Here is a 22387-nt window from a genome sequence, read left to right on the forward strand (position 1 = left end):
CATAGAATAATTTTCAAAATAATTGAATTCTCAGTTAAAATTTTTCAGCACTTTCAGGGGCCTGAGCTTTTGCTATGAATCTGGATCTATTCTCAAGCCATGAAGTAGCGTATTTTTGACCATTTTGATTTGAAATTCATTCCGTTGTTTCCTTCTTTTTTAAAACCTAAGGGAAAAACAAACAGACATACACAGGATTTGAAAAGCTGGAAAGCAGTGGGTAGTGGCTAGGGAGAAGATGAGGGGTCAGATTAGAAGACGAGAAAGGAATCCAGTCCGCCCCAGACAGGACAAATCCGGAAGGATGGAGGCAGCGTTTCCTTCCTCAACAGCCTAAACGCCTCTATTTTTTACATCCAAACTTAGGCCACATTTCTGCGGCGCCAAGAAAACGCAGTAAAAGCAAAGGCAAGATGTCCTTTAAAAAAAAAAAAAGGTCACATTCACAGAATACCGAGGAGACGGAGGCAGCTCTGCAACCCATCCACTGAGACGCGGACAGGCTCCCCCAGCCCCGGCCCCAGGCCCGCGCCCCTTCCCCGACTGGCGGCTCGGATCGGTCGCTAGGGGTCGCTGCGCGCCGCGCGCCGCGCGAGCGAGGACGGGCCTCTTCCCCCACCTCCACCGTCTCGCTGCTCCGCCCCCGAGGCGTCGTCGGCGCCAAAATCAAACGCGCCCTGGCCTGTCCCGCCCCTCGCCCCAAGCCCAAGCCCAGCCAGCGGAATCCCTTGCGCCCGCGCCATGGTAAGGACTGAGGCTACGGTCCCGCGTCTTCTTCCTCCCTAGTGTGTGGGCTTCGCCGCCCCTCGGCTGCGTGTGGATCCCAGCCTGACGTTCACCGCCATGCTGGGCCGCGGGAGCGGGCGCCCGGCTCTCGGCCTCACCTTGTAGGGACCCAGCCCGGCCCCGCCGCAGCCACTCCGCACTCTGCGGCGTTCCCCGCCGCTCCCGTCCGGAATCCCGAGGCGCGGGGGCATCCGCGGCCTCCCCGCCGGCTGCACCCCGCGTGTGTCCCCAGGGCCCGTTCGGGCGGGTTAGGTTAGAACGCGGGAAGCGTTCGCGAACGTGACCCGAGAACCTCACCAACCCGGATTTATCTAAAAGACCACGGGGCCCTTGAGAACCTGGGCTCCCTACGCCTCCAGCTTCGGCCCCGCGTGGTGTAGCCCCCTCCATTAAGAACGGGGAGAGAAAGCGCAAGTGGGCGGGAGGGACTGCGGGGAGCGAACGTCTTGATCCCAAAGCGCACTCCTGGTTTGTCACCATTGAGTGGTTTTCTGTATTGTAATACGTAGAGCACATTCCAGAACTGCTCAGTTTCGAGTTACCTAATGGATCTTCACTGTGTGCCAATTAGTCGATTTCTGTGAAAACGCCCCGGTTTCTGCCAAAGGGCAGGAGTCGCTGCTCTTGTGCCGGGCGCTGCTGGTTGTGTAGGGCGCTGTTGCTTTTTTAAGGACGCTCTGCGCTGAATTAGGCTTCCTCGTACGTCATGATCGGTTAAGTCCCGGTAAGATTCCAGATCGACTTTGTGAGCTTAACGTCTTTCTGCTCATCAAATCATTTTCATAAACCTTCAAAGTTTCATGCCGTTTTTTCTGCTTCAGTTGGCGAAGAATCAACACCTGGTTAAATGGATCTAAGATTTTAATATCTTCATTTACTTACGTGGCCGTTAAATGTTGCCGAGCTAAGGGGGGCGGGGTGGGACACCAGGATCCAGTTGTATGGCATTTATTTGAAGATACTTGTCCAGATGTAGTTATAAATGATAACGGCTTCTTTGTGGTTAAACTAACAACCCAGCCACCTGGGCGTAAAGTGCTCTAAGAAGCCAAACAGGACTACAGTTAAAACAAATCTGTTAGCAGTGCCCTTCTGTGTTACCATTTTTCTCTGCAGAGTTGCTGGCCTCGTATAACTGACTTGGAGAACTGTGTAGCTCAAACGCGCGTTGTCCTTTTACCTAATCTATCTCTCTACACATGAATCACCCGCTAATAAAATGTATTAACTCTTCAGAAGCTTACCTCTGATAATAGAGAATCCTTTTAAAATATTAAAGCTTTTGATGTGGACTTCCTGTTTTTTAATATGTGATCAAGAAATAAATTTAGTGTTGGTCAAAGGTAAACTTTTGATTGATTATGAATTAATAGCTGTTTTCATTTGGTTAGGCATCCTAAGTAAATAGTTAATGAGTTCAGGCAATTTTTGAAATTGGAGAAGTGCAGTGCTGAACTCTGAGAGCAGCAGTGACGTCTACTTAATAAGTCTTCATAATTTTATCGTAATTGATTAGTAGGGCTGGCTGTAGGAATTTCATAACTTCTAATTGAGAAGGTTCCTCAGATAACATGATTTTTTAAGTGGTTTAAAATACTTCCAGAAAGCTTCATAGTCCTTGAGTCAGGTTTTGAGTCTCCTTACTTAATAATTTGAATGCATCTCTAACTTATACTATCAGGTTTTTCCTAGTCTTAATTAAATATTAAATAAATCTTCATTGGTTTTTGAGAAGTTTCTAAATATGAGTATTAATATGGCATCTTTTTACATTAGTTATTTTAATTCTGGCTATGATACTCCTACTGTGGTTAATAATAGAAATTATTTCTAGTCATTAAAGAGACTGATGAATAAATCAGCCTGAAAACAATGTAAATGGATGATACAGCTCATCCACATTTCTTGAGTAACTTTCATAGCTGCTGAGCTGAGTGTTGAGAGCTTTCCTAAAACTGGGTACCCCAGGACACTAGATTCTCCTCATTGCCTGCCTCTGGGGGGCAGATTCTTGTGGAGTGCAAGGAGCTGTTTCGAATATCAAAATGTTAGGAGTCTTTCCTAACACTTCAGGATCTGCTTTCTGCTAGTGCAGCCACAGACTGAAGTTCTAAAGGAATTCCCACTGCCCCACAGCGCCCTTGACATGGCCTTCAGATTCTGGGCTGACAAAAGTAGGGTTCTCAACCCTGGGGCACAATTAAAAAATATGTTGGAGAGGATTTTTAAAATATGTTGGAGGATTTAAAAAATATGTTGCCCAGGTCCCATTCCAGAGATTCTGATTCCATTCATTTGAGATGAGCCTGGGCATGGGTATTTTTAAAAAACTCCTGAGGTGATTCTAATGTATGGCAGTTTAGGACCTATTGGACTAGAAAAATATGTTGAAGGAGTCTTCTAACTGTTATGAATTTCATGCTTGATTTATCAGATACTGCAGAGGCGAGAATGAAGGGAGGCAAATAGAGCAGTCCTGGACCCTAGCTCTCAGCCCTAGGTTTAGTGAGCAGGTCTGTATGGGTTCCTGAAGTTTGCTTCCCTGAAATTGCTCTGATTTATCTCTCCAAGCCAGGCAGTACATGATGTCACTGAATTCACTACGATTAATTCACCTGTTATCATATCTATGGGAGTATGGTAGGTGTTGGGGGGCTTAGGAGCCTGAGCAGCCTCAAATTTTAAAGTTGGGGGCTTTAGATACATGGTCCTAAAATTAAGAGCTTTATGTCTCCCCTGTCTAACTTGGCACTAAGCCCTGGAACCGCAAAGGCAGTTCATGTTCTGAAGAATTTTTTCAGTGTGCTGAGAGAGACAAGTAAACATCTTTTCAATGTAGTGAGTGATTTGATGAAGGTGTGTTCTGGGAATACATGCTTAGCCTGTGAACTCAGGGAAGTTCTGGAGGGAGAGTGCCTAAACTAAGCCTTGGGAGATGTTTTGGAGTTTTGACTAGGCAAGAAGTGAGGATGTTCTAGGTGGAGGAACATTTTTTTTCAGGATGGAAATGAGAGCATTCTTCCAGTAGATAATTACAAGCTCTTTTTGTGTTACAAGTTGCTTAGGTCTCCATACTGTTAACGGCAAAATTTGAGGTGGGGTGTGGTGGAAGAGGCTATAAAAGGTAGGTTGGGGTTAGGTGATAAAGGGCCTTGTATATCATACTGGGGTACTCAGATACGTCTGGATGTCTGGGAGCCACTGGAGGGTTTTGAGGAAGGGGGGGAAAAGGTCTTATTTACGTTTTCCCAGTGTGGAATGTGAACATAGAGGGTGAGTCAAAGTGTGGTTAGGGGACTTGGAGGTATATTGCAGGAGATAGATGATGAAGGCCTGAATGAGGCAGTGGTAGTAGAGATAGAACAGACAGGACAGATAAGAGAAATAATTAAATGCTGAAACTGGCAGAACTTGGTGATTGGTTGGATGTGAGATAAGAGAGGTGAAGGTACCTAGGATGACTGTCAGGCTTCTGGCTTGGGTCACGAGATAGTATCTGAGACTCAAGGTCTAGAACAGCAAGTTTGTGGGGAGTAGGTATGAGAGAGGAAGAGTTCAGTTTAGACTGATGGAGTTGAAGTTTGTCCAGCAGGCGGGTAGCTGCATGAGACTGAAGCTCAGGAGCACACCCAGGGGTGAATGTAAAGATTTGAGGTCTCAGCATCAGTGTTAATTAAAACCATGAAAGCAAATGAAATCAAAGATAAGGTATTAGGAGATGGGATCAGTAGTCAAACCTAGCAGAAAAACTGTTTGAGAGTGGACCGAGGAAGAAGAGAAAAATATAAACTTTAAGCTATTTATTTACCCATATTACTCATCAAGAAACACCTGATCATTTTATTCCTGTGGGAATGAGTTAGTGGGTTGTTGTTTTGTGTTTTTTTTGTGTGGGCTTTTGTTTTGTTTTGAGACAGTGTCTTGCTTTGTTGCCCAGGCTGGTCTCAAACTCCCAGCCTCAAGTGATCCTCCAGCCTCAGCCTCCCAAAGTGCTGGGATTACAGGTGTGAGCCACTGCCCAGCCAAGTTAGTGGGTTTCTAGGTTTTACAAGAATTAAGACTCACTCACTCCAGTATGTAGTCACAATGGCAATTCCAAATCCTTGTCTTCACTTATGTAAACTCAGGTTTTCTGATGACGTTTTTGGTTGGATGGGGCAGTCTTTAACTGTTGTTTTATGTCTGCTTTTTAAGCAAACAATTTATGTTTCTTTATAATCTCCTACAATTTTTGAGAAAGATGCAGATCACATAAATATTAGTGTGGAATTTTTTATTAGAGAACTGGAGGTGATAGTTCTCACTCTTTTTTTTTTTTCTGTAAACCTTTGGTTTGGAGGAAATTTGGCTCCTTTCTCTTTTAACTTAAGATTTAGCTTTATATATTCTATATACAACATATTGTAAAATTTATTATTAACATATATTTCAGCTACATATTGTCTTAATTTCAAATTGGCTAAAGGGTATTACAGAAGAATAACCTGAGTGGGCTTCCGTTTTCTACTTGGATAGGCCTTTCCTCCTTCCATCTTGTCTTCCACATTGCTGCTATAATTAACTTAACTAAAATGCATCTCTAATCTTGTCACTAGTCTGCTTTAGAAATTACTCAGCAGCTCCTCATTGTCTAGAATGAAGTCCACTGTCAGCTGGACAGTCAGCTTTCCATAACCTGACCCCACACCTTTCTCATCCCATCTGCTACTGCCCCTACATACTTCATACAATAACTATCCCCCACTGCTTATCTTTCTGGGGAATTCCATGTACTTCCATAACATTGTGCCTGTATGTGGTCTCCCCAAGATGTGCTTCTAACCATTTATCAATTTGCCAAAATCCTTTTAATCTCTGTCCTTAGGTATGCCTTCTTCCTCTGCATGGTGGAATTCATTGTGTTCTGGGTATTTATGTAACAACTGGTGCATGTAGCTGTTCATTAGCTATAAATAGTTGCATCTATATATTTTCTCTGAGAGATTGTAAGCCTTTGGAAGGTCAATACAGTGGCTTATCATTGGTTTACTTTATAAATACTGAATTTCTACAAAATGCCAGGCTCTATCTCAATTTACAGTTACCATCTTGGCAGCACCTACCACAGTGGTTGGCAGATAGTAATTAAAATGAGTCTTTAGGTCTGACTTTGAGAGTATCAAACCTGTTGGTATCAGATAAGCCCATGCATAAAATTTCAAATGTTGCAAATCCAGTTGTTTTCAAAATGTGTTTAAAAGCATTGTTTACTTTTTAATTTTTTTGCTTTAGTCAAAGAAAAAAGGACTGAGTGCAGAAGAAAAGAGAACTCGCATGATGGAAATATTTTTTGAAACAGTAAGTCATTTTCTTTAACACTTACAATTTTGTGTAATTTTCATCTTAAGTATATGTCATCCAATGTTAACTGTCCCCTCCTTGTTAAACATCAATACTGATCAATTTCTTGAAGAATGGATAAGATTCTGCAAATATTTGTGGTTCCTGTGAGTTATGGAGTGTGAAAAACCACATCCCACTGTTGATAGAGTCTTTTTCACCCAAGCAGTCCTGCATACTGGCACTAGAATCTTCTGATGCGTATATTTGATTGTCTCCTCTTTCTGCCTGAAAAATAATAATGATGAAAGCCCACATCTCCTGAGTGCTGCCTAGGTGCCAACCAGTCCTGGATCTCAAACAATAGAAGCCATAATTCCAGGATTCAAACCAGGGAGGATCATTTGATTTCAGAGGGAGTACCAAATACTATGTCTTTACATTTTAAGTCTGTCTATAGTGTAACACATAGTCGATGGTACACAGGCCTCCATTTATTCCAGATATTTGTGCCTGCCACCAACAGGAAATATGTTTAAAGTTTCATCTCCTAAGTGACAGAACCAGAGTTCAAACCCAGGTACCTGGCTCTAGAGCCTATTGTCTCATGGCTTTACCCTGTTACTGGAAGGCTTTTCTTTGTCTTCAGGTTAAAGGCCACATAAATCTTTGAACTAAAAAAACACCGATTTCATATGGCTTGGCAGGACCTGCAAAGCCTAGTTGGCCCCAGTCTACTGGCTATTTTCACCATATACAAATGTGAAGAAGATGGGGAAAAGTGGTAAAAGTGAATATTAAATTGATAAAATCCCTTTTCACTTTAAGGTAGATTCTTAGTAAAAAAAAAAAAAAAAAAAAAAAAAGCAAAATACACGGTATTTGCCCACTAAGTATAATCTTATTGTTCTTAAAGTCATTGGCAATTCAGAACAGGGTATCATATTATGATGATGATATGGTTATGAAGATAAATTGGTGAAGTCTCTGTGAAAATCATAGCAATTCTTCTGCTGAGTTGAAATATTTTTCCTATGGTCTCAGCAAGAAAAGTAGGTTTAATTCCTTCAAGACAGTAGAAAGCTGAGGAGAGTGGTTGGGGAAATTATTTTGTCATTTACAATATTATTAATTATCTCTAATATAAAAATTGGCTGTTTCTAACCGAAAAATTTTAAAGCTTGTCCTCAGTAACATCAAAACATGAAAGACCCTGAGGATCAGCAGTTTAAGGAAGTTCAGTAATTAGTGAGGTTTTCCATAAAGCTGGGAATTAATTGTACTGATTGATTTATTTCATATATTCCTGTTTCTTTTTTTCATTATAGCCTAATCAGTTGCTGCTCATTTAGTCTATCAGTTTTTTGACGGAATTGAAAAGTATAAGAGATTTGGGAAAAGTAATGGAGGCCCTTTCATTTGTTCTTTCATGAATGGGATATGGTATATCCGGGATCCAGACTGATGTCAAAAGTTGATAAATATTAGATTTGCTTCAACATCTCAAAGCAAATCACCAATAATGGTGCAGAGTGAAAAGCATGGATTCTGGAATTCAGATTCAGGAATCTGGATTCTAATTTCTTTGTTGCAATTGGCAAGTAAAAATTCCAACAAAATCAAATATGGCTACTCAAGGATTTGTTACAGAATTTGATTTTCTATAGATGTCAGTAGTAGCCCCCTTTTCAAGACTTATGCCATGGGAAAATGGTTATAATTTAATGTTAAGTAGAAAATGTAGAATATAAAAAACAAGGCATAATGACAAATATTAACAATGGTAAGATACAGGTGGATTTTGTTTTACAGTCTTTTCTTTGTTACCTATAGTGAACAAATATTACCTTTTTAATCAAATTAGAAAATCAACTAATGAAGCAGCATATACTATATTGCTTCTAATCATAAGTGGGCCGTCTGTGAGGTTTTGGAAACCTTTTAAAAACACAGTCGTTGGTAATAATGACAACTCACAGAGAGGGTAAGAACCTTCAGGGACTGTTTGAGGCACAAAATAGGCCACCAATAAATGTTTTGAGCTTTTTAAAAAATTACTTCAGCAAACACTTAAATGAGTAGCTTTCCATTGGCACACAGATCTCTGGAATGGCCATGCTTATGCCCAGATAATTTAATATAAATATATAAATGGAGAAAAAGAGATATAGACATGATCATGTATGGATGGATATATATGTGTGTGTGTGTGTGTGTGTGTGTGTGTGTGTGTGGGTTTTGGAGCTGCTAATGTAATAAATTCTTTGCCCGTTGCACTTAGGAAGAACATGAGAACAGTATAGCTCAGTAATTGAAAGCTTGCATCTGGAACCTGTTTAACTCAATAGCTTTGTGACCTTTGAGCAAGCTACTTGACCTCTCTCTGTCTGTTTCTTCTTCTCTTAAAGATGATAATAGTACCCAGCTCACAGTGTTGGTATGGGGATTAAATCAGATAATATGATTAAACAATGCCCAGGTCATAAGTGCTTTATTAAATGTTATCTAGGACCAGGTGCCACGGCTCACACCTGTAATTCCAACATTTTGGGAGGCCAAGGCAGGAGGATCTGTTGAGCCCAAGAGTTTGAGGTTGTAGTGAGCCGTGATCACACTCTGTCACTCAGGCACTCTAGCCCAGGTAACAGAGTGAGACCCTATCTTTAAAACAAAAACAAAAACAAAAAAACAACGATATTATCTAGGATTATATGTCTTCCATGGTATCTTACACATAGTTCTTTTTACGTTGTCTTCATCCCTCCTTGATTATCTCTGCTTAATGCTGGGGAGTCTAAGAACTAAGATTTGCTTGAGATCATTTGCTCTGTCCACTTCAATGACCGCACTTCAGTTCTGAGGCTACTTCTTTCCAAGCCTGTTTATTTATACAGCAGCCCCACTGGGGCAGCCAGTACATCTGGAGCTCTTCCTTGGTGACTGCATTTAGGCAGATATCTCAATGGTTCATGTTCTTTTTCTAGGGAATTTAAAGTATTTGCAAAGAGGTTTGATTAACTGATGTTTCTAATGCATTAAAGACTTAAAGTCAGTAATTTATTACGTGTTCCCTGGGATTCTAAAGTATTGTGTTTAAATAATTTATTCCTCGATGAGCAAAAATTGATCTCATAATTGCACTGAGTTCAATGACTTAATATTTTCCTAAATTTACTAACTCTTAGGTGTAGTGAGATGAAATTTTTTCAACATTTTATTATGAAAGTTTTCAAACATACAGCAAAGATTAGTTTTTCGGTGAATACCCATATGCCTACCACCTAGATTCTACCATTCACATTTTATTCTACTGACTTTATCACATATATATATTCATCTATCCACTTCTTATCTCTCCATCAACTCTTTTTTATGTACTTCAAAGGAGTTCTTTATATATGTATATCCTGAGTACCAGGCTTTTTTCAGGTGTATGTTTTGCGATTATTTTAATCTAGTTGGTATTTGTAATTTCATTTTCTTTACAGTGCCCTTGGATGAGTAGAAATTTTAAATTTTTATAAAGTGTAATTTCTATCCAATTGCAATTGCCCTTTCAAGTTTTTTTTGGAAGAACCATATCCCAATTTTTTCATAACAATAATCAAAATATTTCTGGGTTTCTTTGTTGTTGTTTTGTCTGTTGCCCAGGCTGGAGTGCAGTGGTATGATCTTGGCTCACTGCAGCCTCCACCTCCCAGGTTCAAGCGATTCTCGTGCCTCAGTCTCCCGAGTAGCTGGGATTGCTGGTGCCCACCATAACATCCAGCTAATTTTTGTATTTTTAGTAGAAACAGGGTTTTGCCATGTTGGCCACGCTGGTCTCGAACTCCTGAGCTCAAATGATCCACCCGCCTGAGCCTCCCAAAGTGCTGGGATTACAGGCGTGAGCCACTATGCCCAGCCACAATATTTCTGTTTTAATTACTACATACTTTAGTTTTTTCAAATGATTTAACTTTTGTTATGCAAGTTCTTTTCACCACTTCAACCAAGGCTTATTAGCAGTAGAAAATAATATTCTAGACAGGTTTTTTTTTTTTTTCTGGCCATAAGATTTAAATATTCTACATGCATATCTTCCCTTAATGTTTTGCTTTGCATATGGTGGACATGCAACATGTATATGTGAATGATTGGTAGGTAGCCATGAATTGTATAATTTCCCTATTGTTTAGGTATAGCTCTTCCACAAAACCTTAAATGTAAACAAATTTTGACAGTTGCCTGTTTCGCTTTTAGTTAGAACTGCTAAATCTGTGCAGTGTCATACATGTTAAGCAAAGCACTGTCTGTGTTTTCTTAAAGTGTCAGAAAAGGTAATTCATTCCTGTTACCAAGTGATCCAGTATAACTAGGATGGTGGTTTTTTGTTATTTTTGTTTTGTTTTTTTTGAGACAGAGTCTTACTCGATACTCTTGCCCAGGCTGGAGTATACTGGCATAGTCATAGCTTACTGCAGCCTCAACCTCCCAGGCTCAAGCGATTCTCCCACCTCAGCCTCCCATGTATCTAGGACTACAGGCACGCACTACCACACCCAGCTAATTTTTTTGATTTTGTAGAGATGTGGTGCAAGAGTGGTCTCACTATGTTACCCAGGCCAGTCTCCAGCTCTTGGGCTCTAGCAGTCCTCCCAAAGTGGTGGGATTACAGACAGGAGGCACCGTGACTGGCCTATAACTAGTTTTTATACTTAAGTGGGAAGATTGTTCTTTATATTCAGATCTCCAAGAACTTTAAATAATTATATGCTGCTGGCCAAGCATAGTGGCTCATCTCTGTAATCCTAGCACTTTGGGAGGCTGAGACGGCAGGATTGCTTGAGTCCAGAAGTTCAAGACCAGCCTGGGCAAAATGATGAGACCCTATCTCTAAAAAAATTTTTTTAAATTATCCTGGCATGGTGGTGCATGTCTGTAGTCCCAGCTACTCAGGAGGCTGAAGTGGGAGGATTGTTTGAGCCCTGGAGGTCAAGGCTGCAGTGAGCCATGATCGTGCCACCATACTCCCATCTGGGCGATAGAGTGAAACCATGTCTCAAAAAAAAAAAAAAATTGTATATATATGCAAATTGTAAATGTATGCAAAAATCTCTTCATTTTAAGTTCTATTGAGGGTATGGAATGAGATAATCAAAGAGTTTCTTATAAGCTCTAAAATGCTTGATTCTATTATACTGTTCATTTCCAGGCCAATTTTTTAAATACAATTTTTCATGAACATAAAATTATGATATATATATAAATATATAGTAGAACACGACAGGGTGACTATAGTTAACAATAATATATTGTATATTTAAAAATACTAAGAGTGGAATTGGAATGTTCCTAACACAAAGAAATGGTAAGTGTTTGAAGAGATGGATACCCTAATTACCACAATCTCATTATAACACATTGTATACCTATATCAAAATATCACACATACCCTGTAAATGTATACAACTATTATGTACCCATAATAAAAATTTTTAAAAAAGAAAATATACATAGTAGAAAATAAATACTTGCTTTTCATTTTCTTTAAAACCCTTTAAACAGAAAGATGTATTTCAATTAAAAGACTTGGAGAAGATTGCTCCCAAAGAGAAAGGCATTAGTAAGTACCAAAGTTATACTGGAATGTTTTGGGAAATATACCGGGATGTTTTGCGAAATATCTTAATATTCATTAAGTCATCTTTTCTGCAACAGTCTTTCACTTTATGGAAAACCTAAATTTCTAGAGACAAAGAAATCATCACCATCCAAAGATAACCACTGTCATGTTGTCCTTTATTTTTCTGTATAATACATCTTGTATATTACATTTTGAATATATATCCCGTCATTAAATATCCTTTTATAACATAAATGATTGTATAGTATCCCATTGCAATAAAAAAATACTTTTAAAAATCTAGTTGATAAGCTGGGCGGTAGCACACACACCTGTAGTCCCAGCCACTCTGGAGGCTGAAGCAGGAGGATCACTTCAGCCCAGCTAGGCAACATAGCAAAATCCTGTCTTTAAAATAAAAATCCAGTTATTAGACTGGTTTCCAATTCTTTTGCTATTGAAAACAATGTGTTGACAGGCATCCTTCTACATATCTATTATTATTTTGTTTGGCTGTATTTATAAGGTGGAATTTCCCCATAAAAGATATGTATAAATCGGGCTGGGGGCGATTGCTCACGCCTGTAATCCCAGCACTTTGGGAGGCCGAGGCAGGTGGATCATGAGGTCAGGAGATCAAGACCATCCTGCCTACTGAAACCCCGTCTCTACTAAAAATACAAAAAAAAACTTAGCCGGGCGTGGTGGCGGGCGTCTGTAGTCCCAGCTACTCAGGAGGCTGAGGCAGGAGAATGGCGTGAACCTGGGAGGCAGAGCTTGCAGTGAGCTGAGATCACGCCACTGCACTCCAGCCTGGGCGACAGAGCGAAACTCCATCTCAAAAAAAAAAAAAAGATATGTATAAATCTGAAGTTTTAGATACAGATTGCCATTTAGATACAGTATTGCCACCCATACTGACAGTACCCATTCAAGTATCCTTGAATTCTTTATTGTATTTTTTAGTGTTTTTAATTTGGTAGTCAAGTCATGTCTAATTGCTTTATTTTGGATTTCTTCAGTTATTAATGGGGTTGAACATTTTTCTCATATATTGGCCATGCATATTTTATTTATTTATTTATTTATTTATTTATTTGAGACAGAGTCTACTCTGTCACCCAGGCTGGAGCGCAGTGGTGCAGTCCTGGCACACTGCAACCTTTGTCTCCCAGGTTCAAGCGATTCTCCTGCCTCAGCCTCATGAGTAGCTGGGATTACAAGCTCCTGCCACCAAGCCCAGCTAATTTTTGTATTTTTAGTAGAGACGGGGATTTGCCATGTTGGCCAGGCTGGTGTCAAACCCTGACCTCAAATGATCTACATGCCTTGGCCTCCCAAAGTGCTGGGATTACAGGCGTGAGCCACCATGCATATTTTATAGATGCACATTGATGTATTTTTTCTGTGTCTTTTGTTGTGTTGTTTCAAAATGAGAAAACCTCTTTTATTGTGACTATACATACAAGTGAAACTAATCACTGAGAGTCCCTCACACTTTTATGTACACCACAAAATTATTCTCTTAACAGTCATCAATGAACAGTTGGTTCTGCTACTTCTTAAAGATATGCAAATTTCTTAAGTTTAAATGCACAGTTGACCCTTGAATAACACCTGTGTTGTTCAAGATTGGGATACCAATCCCCCACACAATTGAAAATCTGCATGTAACTTTTGACTCCCCCAAAACTTAACTACTGATAGCCTGCTGTTGACGGGAAGCCATACCATGTATTTACTATTCATTAAGTGGCAGTGGATCATCATAAAGGTCTTCATCCTTGTCATCTTACGTTGAGTAGGCTGAGGAGGAGGAAGAAGTGGTGTTGCTGTCTCAGGTGGCAGAAAATCCATGTATATAACTGGACCCATGCAGTTCCAACCTGTACTGTTCAAGGGTCAACTATACAATATTAATTACACCAGTGTCCTAATGTCCCCAAATTGTAGGTAATGGAATCTCAACTGTATCTTGAAGGATCAAAAACAAAAAACAAAATTCAATCCAGTCTACAAGATGGAAAAATTTATTGTATTAACTAAATTCCTTTTCTTCTTACCTATTTTCCCTCCCAGTTATTGACAATTTTTTTCTACAGTATAAGATGATAGCCAAATTACCCAACATCTTTTTTAAAAAAGAAACATTATTTAGAAAAGGAAAAGATACCATATAGCAACAGACTATGAGTGTTAACACTATTAAAATTATTTACTAAGCACTGATGCTAGTATCTTCTATTACTACATAATCTATTGGGAGAGAAAAACTTGCATTTCTGTAGTTTTGTTTTACTTTTTCAAAGGCTTCTCACAAGTAACATTTTATTGACATTACCGCTGTGCACCAAAATAGGTATGGAAATGATCATATCTAATAGATTTTTTAAATTAGGCATAAAGAACAATTTGCCCTAGAGTCATCCAGGGTTACTGCTAAGAGTTAGGATTAGAACTCAGGTCCTGTTCTTAATCCTGTATATTACCTGTTTTCCCCTAAGCTCCTGTATAAGTCATGCTTTGCTTAAGGATGGGGATACATTCTAAGAAATGTTTCCTTAGGCAATTTCATTGTTGTGCATGTTGTCATTTTTAAGAGCTTATTATTAACTTTTTAACTCTTGATTTATCATATGTTTTGCAAGTGTTTCCCCAGTTATTTGTCCTTTAATTTTATTTATAGTGTTTTTTTAACATAGAGTCTTTAAAAATTGTCTCTTAGCTGCTATGTCAGTAAAAGACGTCCTTCAAAGCCTGGTTGATGATGGTATGGTTGACTGTGAGAGGATTGGAACTTCTAATTATTATTGGGCTTTTCCAAGTAAAGCTCTTCATGCAAAGAAACATAAGTTGGACGTTCTGGAATCTCAGGTAAGCAGCCGCAGTTAAAAAGAATAGATTTGCTTTATAACAGAGTTGTTTTACTTCATCCTCTTTTCGTTTAGCAGTTTCTTTTGAATTTTTGATATGCATTATTTGACTGAAAGTCTAAAGATAATTAACATCTCTTTCTCCTAAACAGTATGAGGAACTTAGAACGTTTTAATTTTCGTCTTCCCATATGTCAAGATACTGTTTTTGTTGTTGCTGTTTTTATTGTTTTTTAATTTTCTCTTTATCAATAGATGGTTTTTTGGGAGCAGTTTTAGACTTACAGAAAAATATTGGTGGAAAAGTACAGAGAGTTCCCAAACATGCCCTTTCTCCCTCACCATGCACACAATTTTCCCTGTTATTGACATCCTATACTAGTGTAATATGTTTGTCACAGTTGAGCCAATATTGATTTATTATTAACTAAATTCCATAGCTTACATTAGGGTTCAGTCTTGGTGTTATATATTATGTGAGTTTTGACAAATGCATGATGACGTGTATCCACAATTATAGTATTGTACAGAATAGTTTCGCTGCCCTAAAAGTCTGCTGTTTACTACTTGTTCATCCCTCCCTTCTCCCAAAACCCTAGCAACCACTGATCTTTTTTACTGTCTCTATAGTTTTACCTTTTCCATATAGTTGGAATCATACAATATGTAACCTTTTCAGATTGGTTTCTTTCCCTTAACAAAATGCATTTGAGGTTTCTCCATGTCTATTAATGGCTTGATGGCTCATTTCTTTTTATTGCTGAATAATATTTCGTTATATGAATATACCACAGTTTATTTATCCATTGAGCTATTGAGGAGCATCTGGGTCATATCCAAGTTTGGGCAGTTACAAATAAAGCTGCCATAAGCATTCGTGTGTAGGTTTTATGTACACATAAATTTTCAACACATTTAGTACCAAGGAGCATGATTGCTGGATTGTATGGTAAGTTTATGTTTACTTTCTAGGAAACTGCCAAAGTATCTGTTTTTGCATTCCCAACTACAGTGGGTAAGAGTTACTATTGATTCACATCACTGCCAGGATTTGGTGTTGTCAGTGTTTTGTATTTTAGCCATTCTAATAGATGTGTAGTGGTATCTCATTGTTGTTTTAAATTGCCATTCTCTAATGACATATGATTTGGAAGATCTTTTTTTGTGTGTGTGAGATGGAGTTTCACTTTTTTTCCCAGGCTGGAGTGCAATGGCGCGATCTCAGCTCACTGTAACTTCTGCCTCCCTGGTTCAAGTGATTCTCCTGCCTCAGCCTTCCAAGTAGCTGGGATTACAGGTGCATGCCACCGTACACCCAACTAATTTTGTATTTTTAGTAGAGACGGGGTTTCACCATGATGGCCAAGCTGGTCTTGAACTCCTGACCTCAGGTGATCCACCCACCTTGGCCTCCCAAAGTGCTGGGATTACAGGCGGGAGCCACCATGCCCAGCCCTGGAACATCTTTTTTTATGCTTATTTGTCATCTGTGTAAAAGGAGGTGTTTAGATCTTTTGCCCATTTTTTAATTGGGTTTTTGTTTTCTCATTATTGAGTTTTAAGAGTTCTTTGTATATTTTGGACACCAGTTCTTCATCAAATATGTGTTTTTCAAAGATTTCCTCTGAGTCTGTGGCTTGTCTTTTCATTATCTTAACAGCGTCTTTCACAGAGCAGTTTTCAATTTTAATGAAGTCCAACTGGTCAGTTTTTTTCTTTCCTGGGACATTCTTTTGGTGTTGTAACTAAATAGTCGTGGCCAAACCCAGGGGCATGTAGATTTTCTCCTATGTTACCTTCTAGGAGTTTTGTAGTTTTGCATTTTACACTTAGATTTATTATCCATTTTGAGTTAATTTTTGGGAAAGGTATAAAGTGTATGTCTAAATTCAATTTTTTGTACATACATATCCAAAGTAACTGTATTTTAGTATAATTTACTTCTTTTCTGTATATGTGTGTGTATATATATACACATAAAAATACACACATACATATATACACAAAAAATATAAATATTTTTATATAAATAAATATTTTATATAAATAAATAATAATATAAATTTTTGGTGTGTGTGAGATAGGGTCTTGCTTTGTGTGTATATATATATACACATATATACACACATACACATACATACATATATACACATATATATATAAAGCTACTAAAGTACCCAGGGTCTTGCTTTGTCACCCAGGCTGGAGTGTAGTGTCACAAACATGGCTCACTGCAGCCTCGACCTCCCAGGCCCAAGCCATCCTCCCACCTCAGCCTCCTGAATAGCTGGGATTATAGGCGCACCACCATACTCTGCTAATTTTTGCACTTTTTTGTAGAGACAGGGTTTTGCCATGTTGCCCAGGCTGGTCTTGAACTCCTGAGCTCAAGTGATCCACCTACCTCAGCTTCCCAAAGTGCTGGTGGGTGAGCCACTGCGACCGGCCTGTAACCCTGTGCACTTTATGGATTTAAAAACACTTCAAGAAGGAATCCATACTGAAGGACATCCTTTAGTAATTTGTTCAGCCAGAGTTTAAGAGTGGTAAACTCTCAATCTTTGTTTGAAAATGTCTAATTTATCATTGCTTCCCGAATATAGAATTCTTATTTTTCCTCAGCATTTTGAAAATAATACTTCATTGTCTTGTGGCATATGTTGCTAATGAGATGTTTTGCTATCATTCTAATTGTCTTGTTTTCCTTAGTAGTCTCTCTTCTGTTTGCTTTTAAGATTTCCTTCAGTCTTTGATGTTATGTTTTGATGTTTTATCATGAATCCGAGTTTGCATGTTTTTATTTCCTCTGCTTTAGGACCCTGGCTGCTGCTTCCATGTAATAATTAAAGTCTCCTATTATAGAAAATTCTGGCTGGGCGCATTGGCTCACGCCTGTAATCCCAGCACTTTGGGAGGCCGAGGCAGGCAGATCACGAGGTCAGGATATCGAGACTATCCTGGCTAACATGGTGAAACCTCATCTACTAAAAATACAAAAAAAATAGCCGGGCGTGGTGGTGGGTGCCTGTAGTCCCAGCTACTCGGGAGGCTGAGGCAGGAGAATGGCATGAACCCGGGAGGCGGAGCTTGCAGTGAGCCGAGATTGTGCCACTGCACTCCAGGCTGGGCAACAGAGCAAGACTCTGTCTCAAAAAAAAAAAAAAAAAGAAAATTCTAAGGTGGTATTACTTAAGCTGTTTCCTAATAGCTCTGTTCTTTCCTTCTGGGATTCCTATTTGTATCCTCGTTCTATCATCTATGTTGTTTAAGAACTCTTTATTTTTCCATGCCTTTCCATGTCTGTGATTCATTGCAGTTAATTTTCTCAGCTCTCTTTCACTTACAGTTCTTTCCATAACTATTTCTAATCTGCAACTTAGCTGTTCATTAAGTCTTTTTATATTAATAATTAGATTTTATCTCTAGAAATTCTATTTAGTCCTTTTTCAGTTCTGCCTATCCTGTTTTTCCTACACTGTTCTATTTCATTATGGCTTCTATTGCTTTCATCTCTTTTATAACTTTAAACATACTGATATGGCTTGGATCTATGTCCACTCCCAAACTTCATGTCAAATTGTAATCCCCAGTGTTGGAGGTGGGGCCTGATGGCAAGTGATCGGATCTTGGGGGTGGTTTCTCATGAATGGCTTAGTACCATCCCCTCAGTGCTGTTCTTGTGATAGTGAGTGAGTTCTCATGAGATCTAGCTGTTTAAGTGTGTGGCACCTCCCCCGCATTCAGTCCTGCTCCTGCCATGTAAAATGCCTGCTCCCCCTGAGTAAAGCATCCCTGAGGCCTCCCCAGAAGCAGAAGCCGCCATGCGTCCAAGTAGAGCCTGCAGAACCATGAACCAATTAAACCTCTTTTCTTTATAAATTACCCAGTCTCAGTTATTTATAGCCATGTGAGAACAGCCTAATACACATACTTAACTTACATTTTCAGATTACTTAAATATGTCATATTTGGGGAGGGCTATTAATTTGATCGGTTTATCTGCTGGCTACTACCATTCGTAGTATTTTTTTTAACCTGTATGTTTTTTAGTTTTTATTTATGAGCTCACATTCAATTGGTGATGTTTAGTCTGTGGGAGCCACAGGTGGTCTGTGAAATAGTCGTTTAGGCTTGTTTTTTTTTAGAGTCTCTGGGTACTTTAGTAGTTATGGACCAATTTTTATGTTAATTTCTTGGCTTACAGTTCCACCGCCTCATGTTTTATACAGGATGAGTACTGCATAAAATTTAGTATGCATGTCTATACATGGCATGGATTGAGAGATTTGTTTTCCTATAGGTGACTTTCCCCCACCCCCACATGAAGTGCAAGATGGAGGTAAGCTCCTTGTTATTTTCCATGGAGTTTGCTGTACTTTGAGCTATATGCTGGAGCTCAGTTCTAGCTTTCTTTGTCTCATGACCCTTCACACATGCTTTCCTGGTGTGCATGTTAGACTCTTAGCCCCTAGTTACTTTTCTGTTGTTGCTCTTTGTTTTTTCATTTCTGTCACCCAGGGATAGTTCTTTTTTTTTTTTTTGAGGTGGAGTTTCGCTCTTGTCACCCAGGCTGGAGTGCAGTGGCACAAGCTCAGCTCACTGCAATGCAACCTCTGCCTCCCGGGTTCAAGCAATTCTCCTGCCTCAACCTCCTGAGTAGCTGGGATTACAGGCACCCGCCACCACGCCTGGCTAATTTTTGTATTTTTAGTAGAGACAGGGTTTGGCCGCTTTAGCCAGGCTGGTCTCGATCTCCTGACCTCAGGTGATCTACCCGCCTCGGCCTCCCAAAGTGCTAGGATTACAGGCATGAGCCATTGCGCCCAGCCTTATTTTATTTTATTATTCATCATTCAAAAAATGGTTTTGCATGTTTTTTGAGTAACAAAAGATGTGCTGGATTTTGGAAATACATGCCCTCAGAGAGCTTTCAGTCAGTTGTAGCAGGAGAGTGGGAGAAAAGGAAGAGGCTAGAGAAGGATTGGTGAAGAGATAGGTAGAGGCCATGTCTGATAGGTTCCTCTGTGGCATGATCAGGAGTTCGGACCTACCTAAGAGGGATGGAAAGCCAGTGGAAATTTTTACCAGAGAGGTTACATGATGATAAATGCCTTTCTGAGGACAGTATGAAGAGCAGGTTGAGGGAAATGGAGCCTAGGATCAGAGAAATCAGCTATGAGGCTATTGTAATTGCATGGTTAACAAATGAGGACCCACATTGAGGTATCTGCACACTCACTAGGATGGCTACTATCAAAAACACAGAGAGGGCCAGGTGTGGTGGCTCATGCCTGTAATCCCAATACTTTGGGAGGTCGAAGTGGGAGGATCACTTGAGCCCAGGAGTTCACGGCCAGCCTGGACAACACAGCAAGATTTATTACAAAATAATAATAATAAATTTTTTTCAAAAGGGAATAATAAGTGTTAGCAAGGATTTGGAGAAATTGGAGCCCTTGTGCACTGCTCATGGGAATGTGAAATGGTGCAGCTGCTGTGGAAAACAGTATGGTGGCTCCTCAAAGAGTTAGAATTACCCTGTGATTCAACAATTCTGTGGTGTGCATCTGTGGTCTCAGCTACTTGGGGGCCTGAGGTGGGAGGATCACTTGAGCCCAGGAATTCAAGACCAGCCTGGCAACATGGCAAGACTCCATCTCTACAGAAAAATTGTAAAAGTAGCTGGGGATAGTGGTAGGCTCCTGTGGTCCCAGCTATTCGAGAGGCTGAGGTGGGAGGATCGCATGAGCCTAAGAGTTTGAGGTTGCAGTGAGTTGTATTCATGCCACCGCACTGCAGGTTAGGCCACAGAGTGAGACCCTGTTTAAGAAAAAAAAAAATTCCATTTTTGGTACATATCCAAGACTTGAAAGCAGGGTCTTGAGGAGCTATTTGTACACCCACATTCATAGCAGCATTACAGTAGCTGAAAGGTAGAAGCAACCCAAATGACTTTCAATGAATGAATAAACAAAATGTGGAAGTAGAATATTACTCAGTCTTAAAAAGGAATGAAATCCCTTTTATTTATTTATTTAGAGATAGAGTCTCACCCTGTTGCCCAGGCTGAAGTGCAGTGGCACAGTCATAGCTCACTGCAGCCTCAAACTCCTGGGTGTAAGCGATTCTCCAGCCTTGACCTCCTGAGTAGCTGGGATTGCAGGCTCATCCCATCACAAGGAATGAAATTCTGACAAATGCTACAACATGGATGAAACTTGAGGGCAATATGCTAAGTGAAAAGCCAGTCATAAAAAGACAAATACTCTATGATTCCACATATATGAGGTATCTAGAGTAGTCAAACTTACAGAAATAAAAAATAGAATGAGGGCTGACATTGCTGACCTTAGAAGATAGTTCCACTGGCACTCCTGTCCCTGACTAAAGAACCAGATGTCGTTGCCACCAAAAAAAAAAAAAAAAAACAAAAAAAACTATCCAAGCTACCAGTGACAATTCTGGAAGGTATGTGTCATTGGCTAAGCCTGGGTCACGTGTCCACACTCTAGTTGCCAGGAGAGCTGGGGAAGTAAATAATTGGGGTTTCTAGATTCTGTAGTAGGAGTTAGCTGCTTCCTGTTGGCACAAACAGTTCCCCAAAACAGAAACAGGGTTCGGATGCTGAGCAGCACCCTTGCTCCCATGACAGATAATCACAAAATAAGAGAAAAAACTCTAGAAAGGAACACAGGACATGGAGTCAAAATAACAACAAATTTATTGAATATCACTATCTATTGTGTGTTAGATACTGTTCTAGGCACTTGGGATCCATTAGTTAACAGGTTGAAAGCAGGGAGATCAGATAGGTTATTGGAATAATCCAACTGTAAAGTTACAGTGGTTTTTTATTTATTTTATATTTTTTATTTAAGAAAAAGGAAAGAGAAGACCTCAGAAAAGAGATGATCTTTTTTTTTTTTCTTTTTAAGAGATGGGATCTTGCTCTGTCACCCAGGCTGGAGTACAGGGGCACAATCATAGCTCACTGCAGCCTTCAACTCCCGGGGTCAAGCAGTCCTCCCACCTCAGCCTCCCAAAGTTCTGGGATTACTGGTGTGAGCCACTGTGCCTGGCCATGGTAATGATGGTTTAAACCAAAGCAGTGGCAGTGGATTTGTGAAAAAATTGTTGGATTCTGGATATAGTTTGAAATTAGAGCCAATAGGATTTACTTATGGAATGGATGTAGAGTGTGAGGTCAAGAAAGGAATTGTATTAGTTTTTTATGGCTGCCATAGTAAATTAGTGCAAACTTGGTGGCTGCAAATGCAAAAATTTATTCTCTCACAGCTCTGGAGGCCAGAAGTTAAAAATCAGTGTTACTAGGCCAAAATGAAAGTGTTGGCACAGCTGTTGCTCCTCCAGAGGCTCTCTGAGATAATCTTCCTTGCCTCTTTCAATTTCTGTGGGCTGCCAGCATTCTTTGACTTGTTGCTGCATCACTCTAATCTCTGCCTGTTGGTCACATTGCTTTCTGCTCTGCTGTATGTGTCAAATTTCCCTTTAATAAGGATACATGTGATTGCATTTAGGATCTGTCATATTAATCCTTGAGATGAGTAATCTCATCTCAAGATCTTTAATCACATCTGCAAAGTCTTTGCCACATAAGGTGACATTCACAGGTTCCAAGGATTGGGACCTCCTATCTTTGGGGGTCATTATTTAACCTACCACAGCAGTTGTGGATGAATTTTTTAAAAATTCAACTAAGATAGGGAAGACTGCAGGAGGAGCAGTTTCCTGAAGGAAAATCAGAAATTCAGCTTTGACCATGTTAAGTTTGAAGTGACTGTTA

General features: G+C 39.7%; 1 protein-coding gene across 4 annotated transcripts in view; it reads left to right on the forward strand.

Annotated features, from left to right (window-relative positions):
- The first annotated feature begins 654 nt into the window (after positions 1–654).
- Positions 655–22387, forward strand: part of MND1 (meiotic nuclear divisions 1) — a 70583-nt gene continuing 48850 nt past the window's right edge. For 3 of the 4 annotated variants that reach the window (XM_058436839.1, XM_058436841.1, XM_058436840.1), the window contains exons 1-4: positions 655–744; positions 6058–6123; positions 11653–11710; positions 14436–14584. In XM_058436839.1, the coding sequence (XP_058292822.1) occupies positions 742–744; positions 6058–6123; positions 11653–11710; positions 14436–14584 (276 nt within the window). In that variant the 5' untranslated portion in view covers positions 655–741. Of the gene's footprint in view, positions 745–1315; positions 1511–6057; positions 6124–11652; positions 11711–14435; positions 14585–22387 lie in introns of those variants that run through there. The other variant, XM_032148450.2, reaches the window with a different exon arrangement.

Source organism: Hylobates moloch, unplaced genomic scaffold, assembly GCF_009828535.3.
Source record: "Hylobates moloch isolate HMO894 unplaced genomic scaffold, HMol_V3 SCAFFOLD_3, whole genome shotgun sequence".
In the NCBI taxonomy this organism is placed as follows: Eukaryota; Metazoa; Chordata; class Mammalia; order Primates; family Hylobatidae; genus Hylobates; species Hylobates moloch.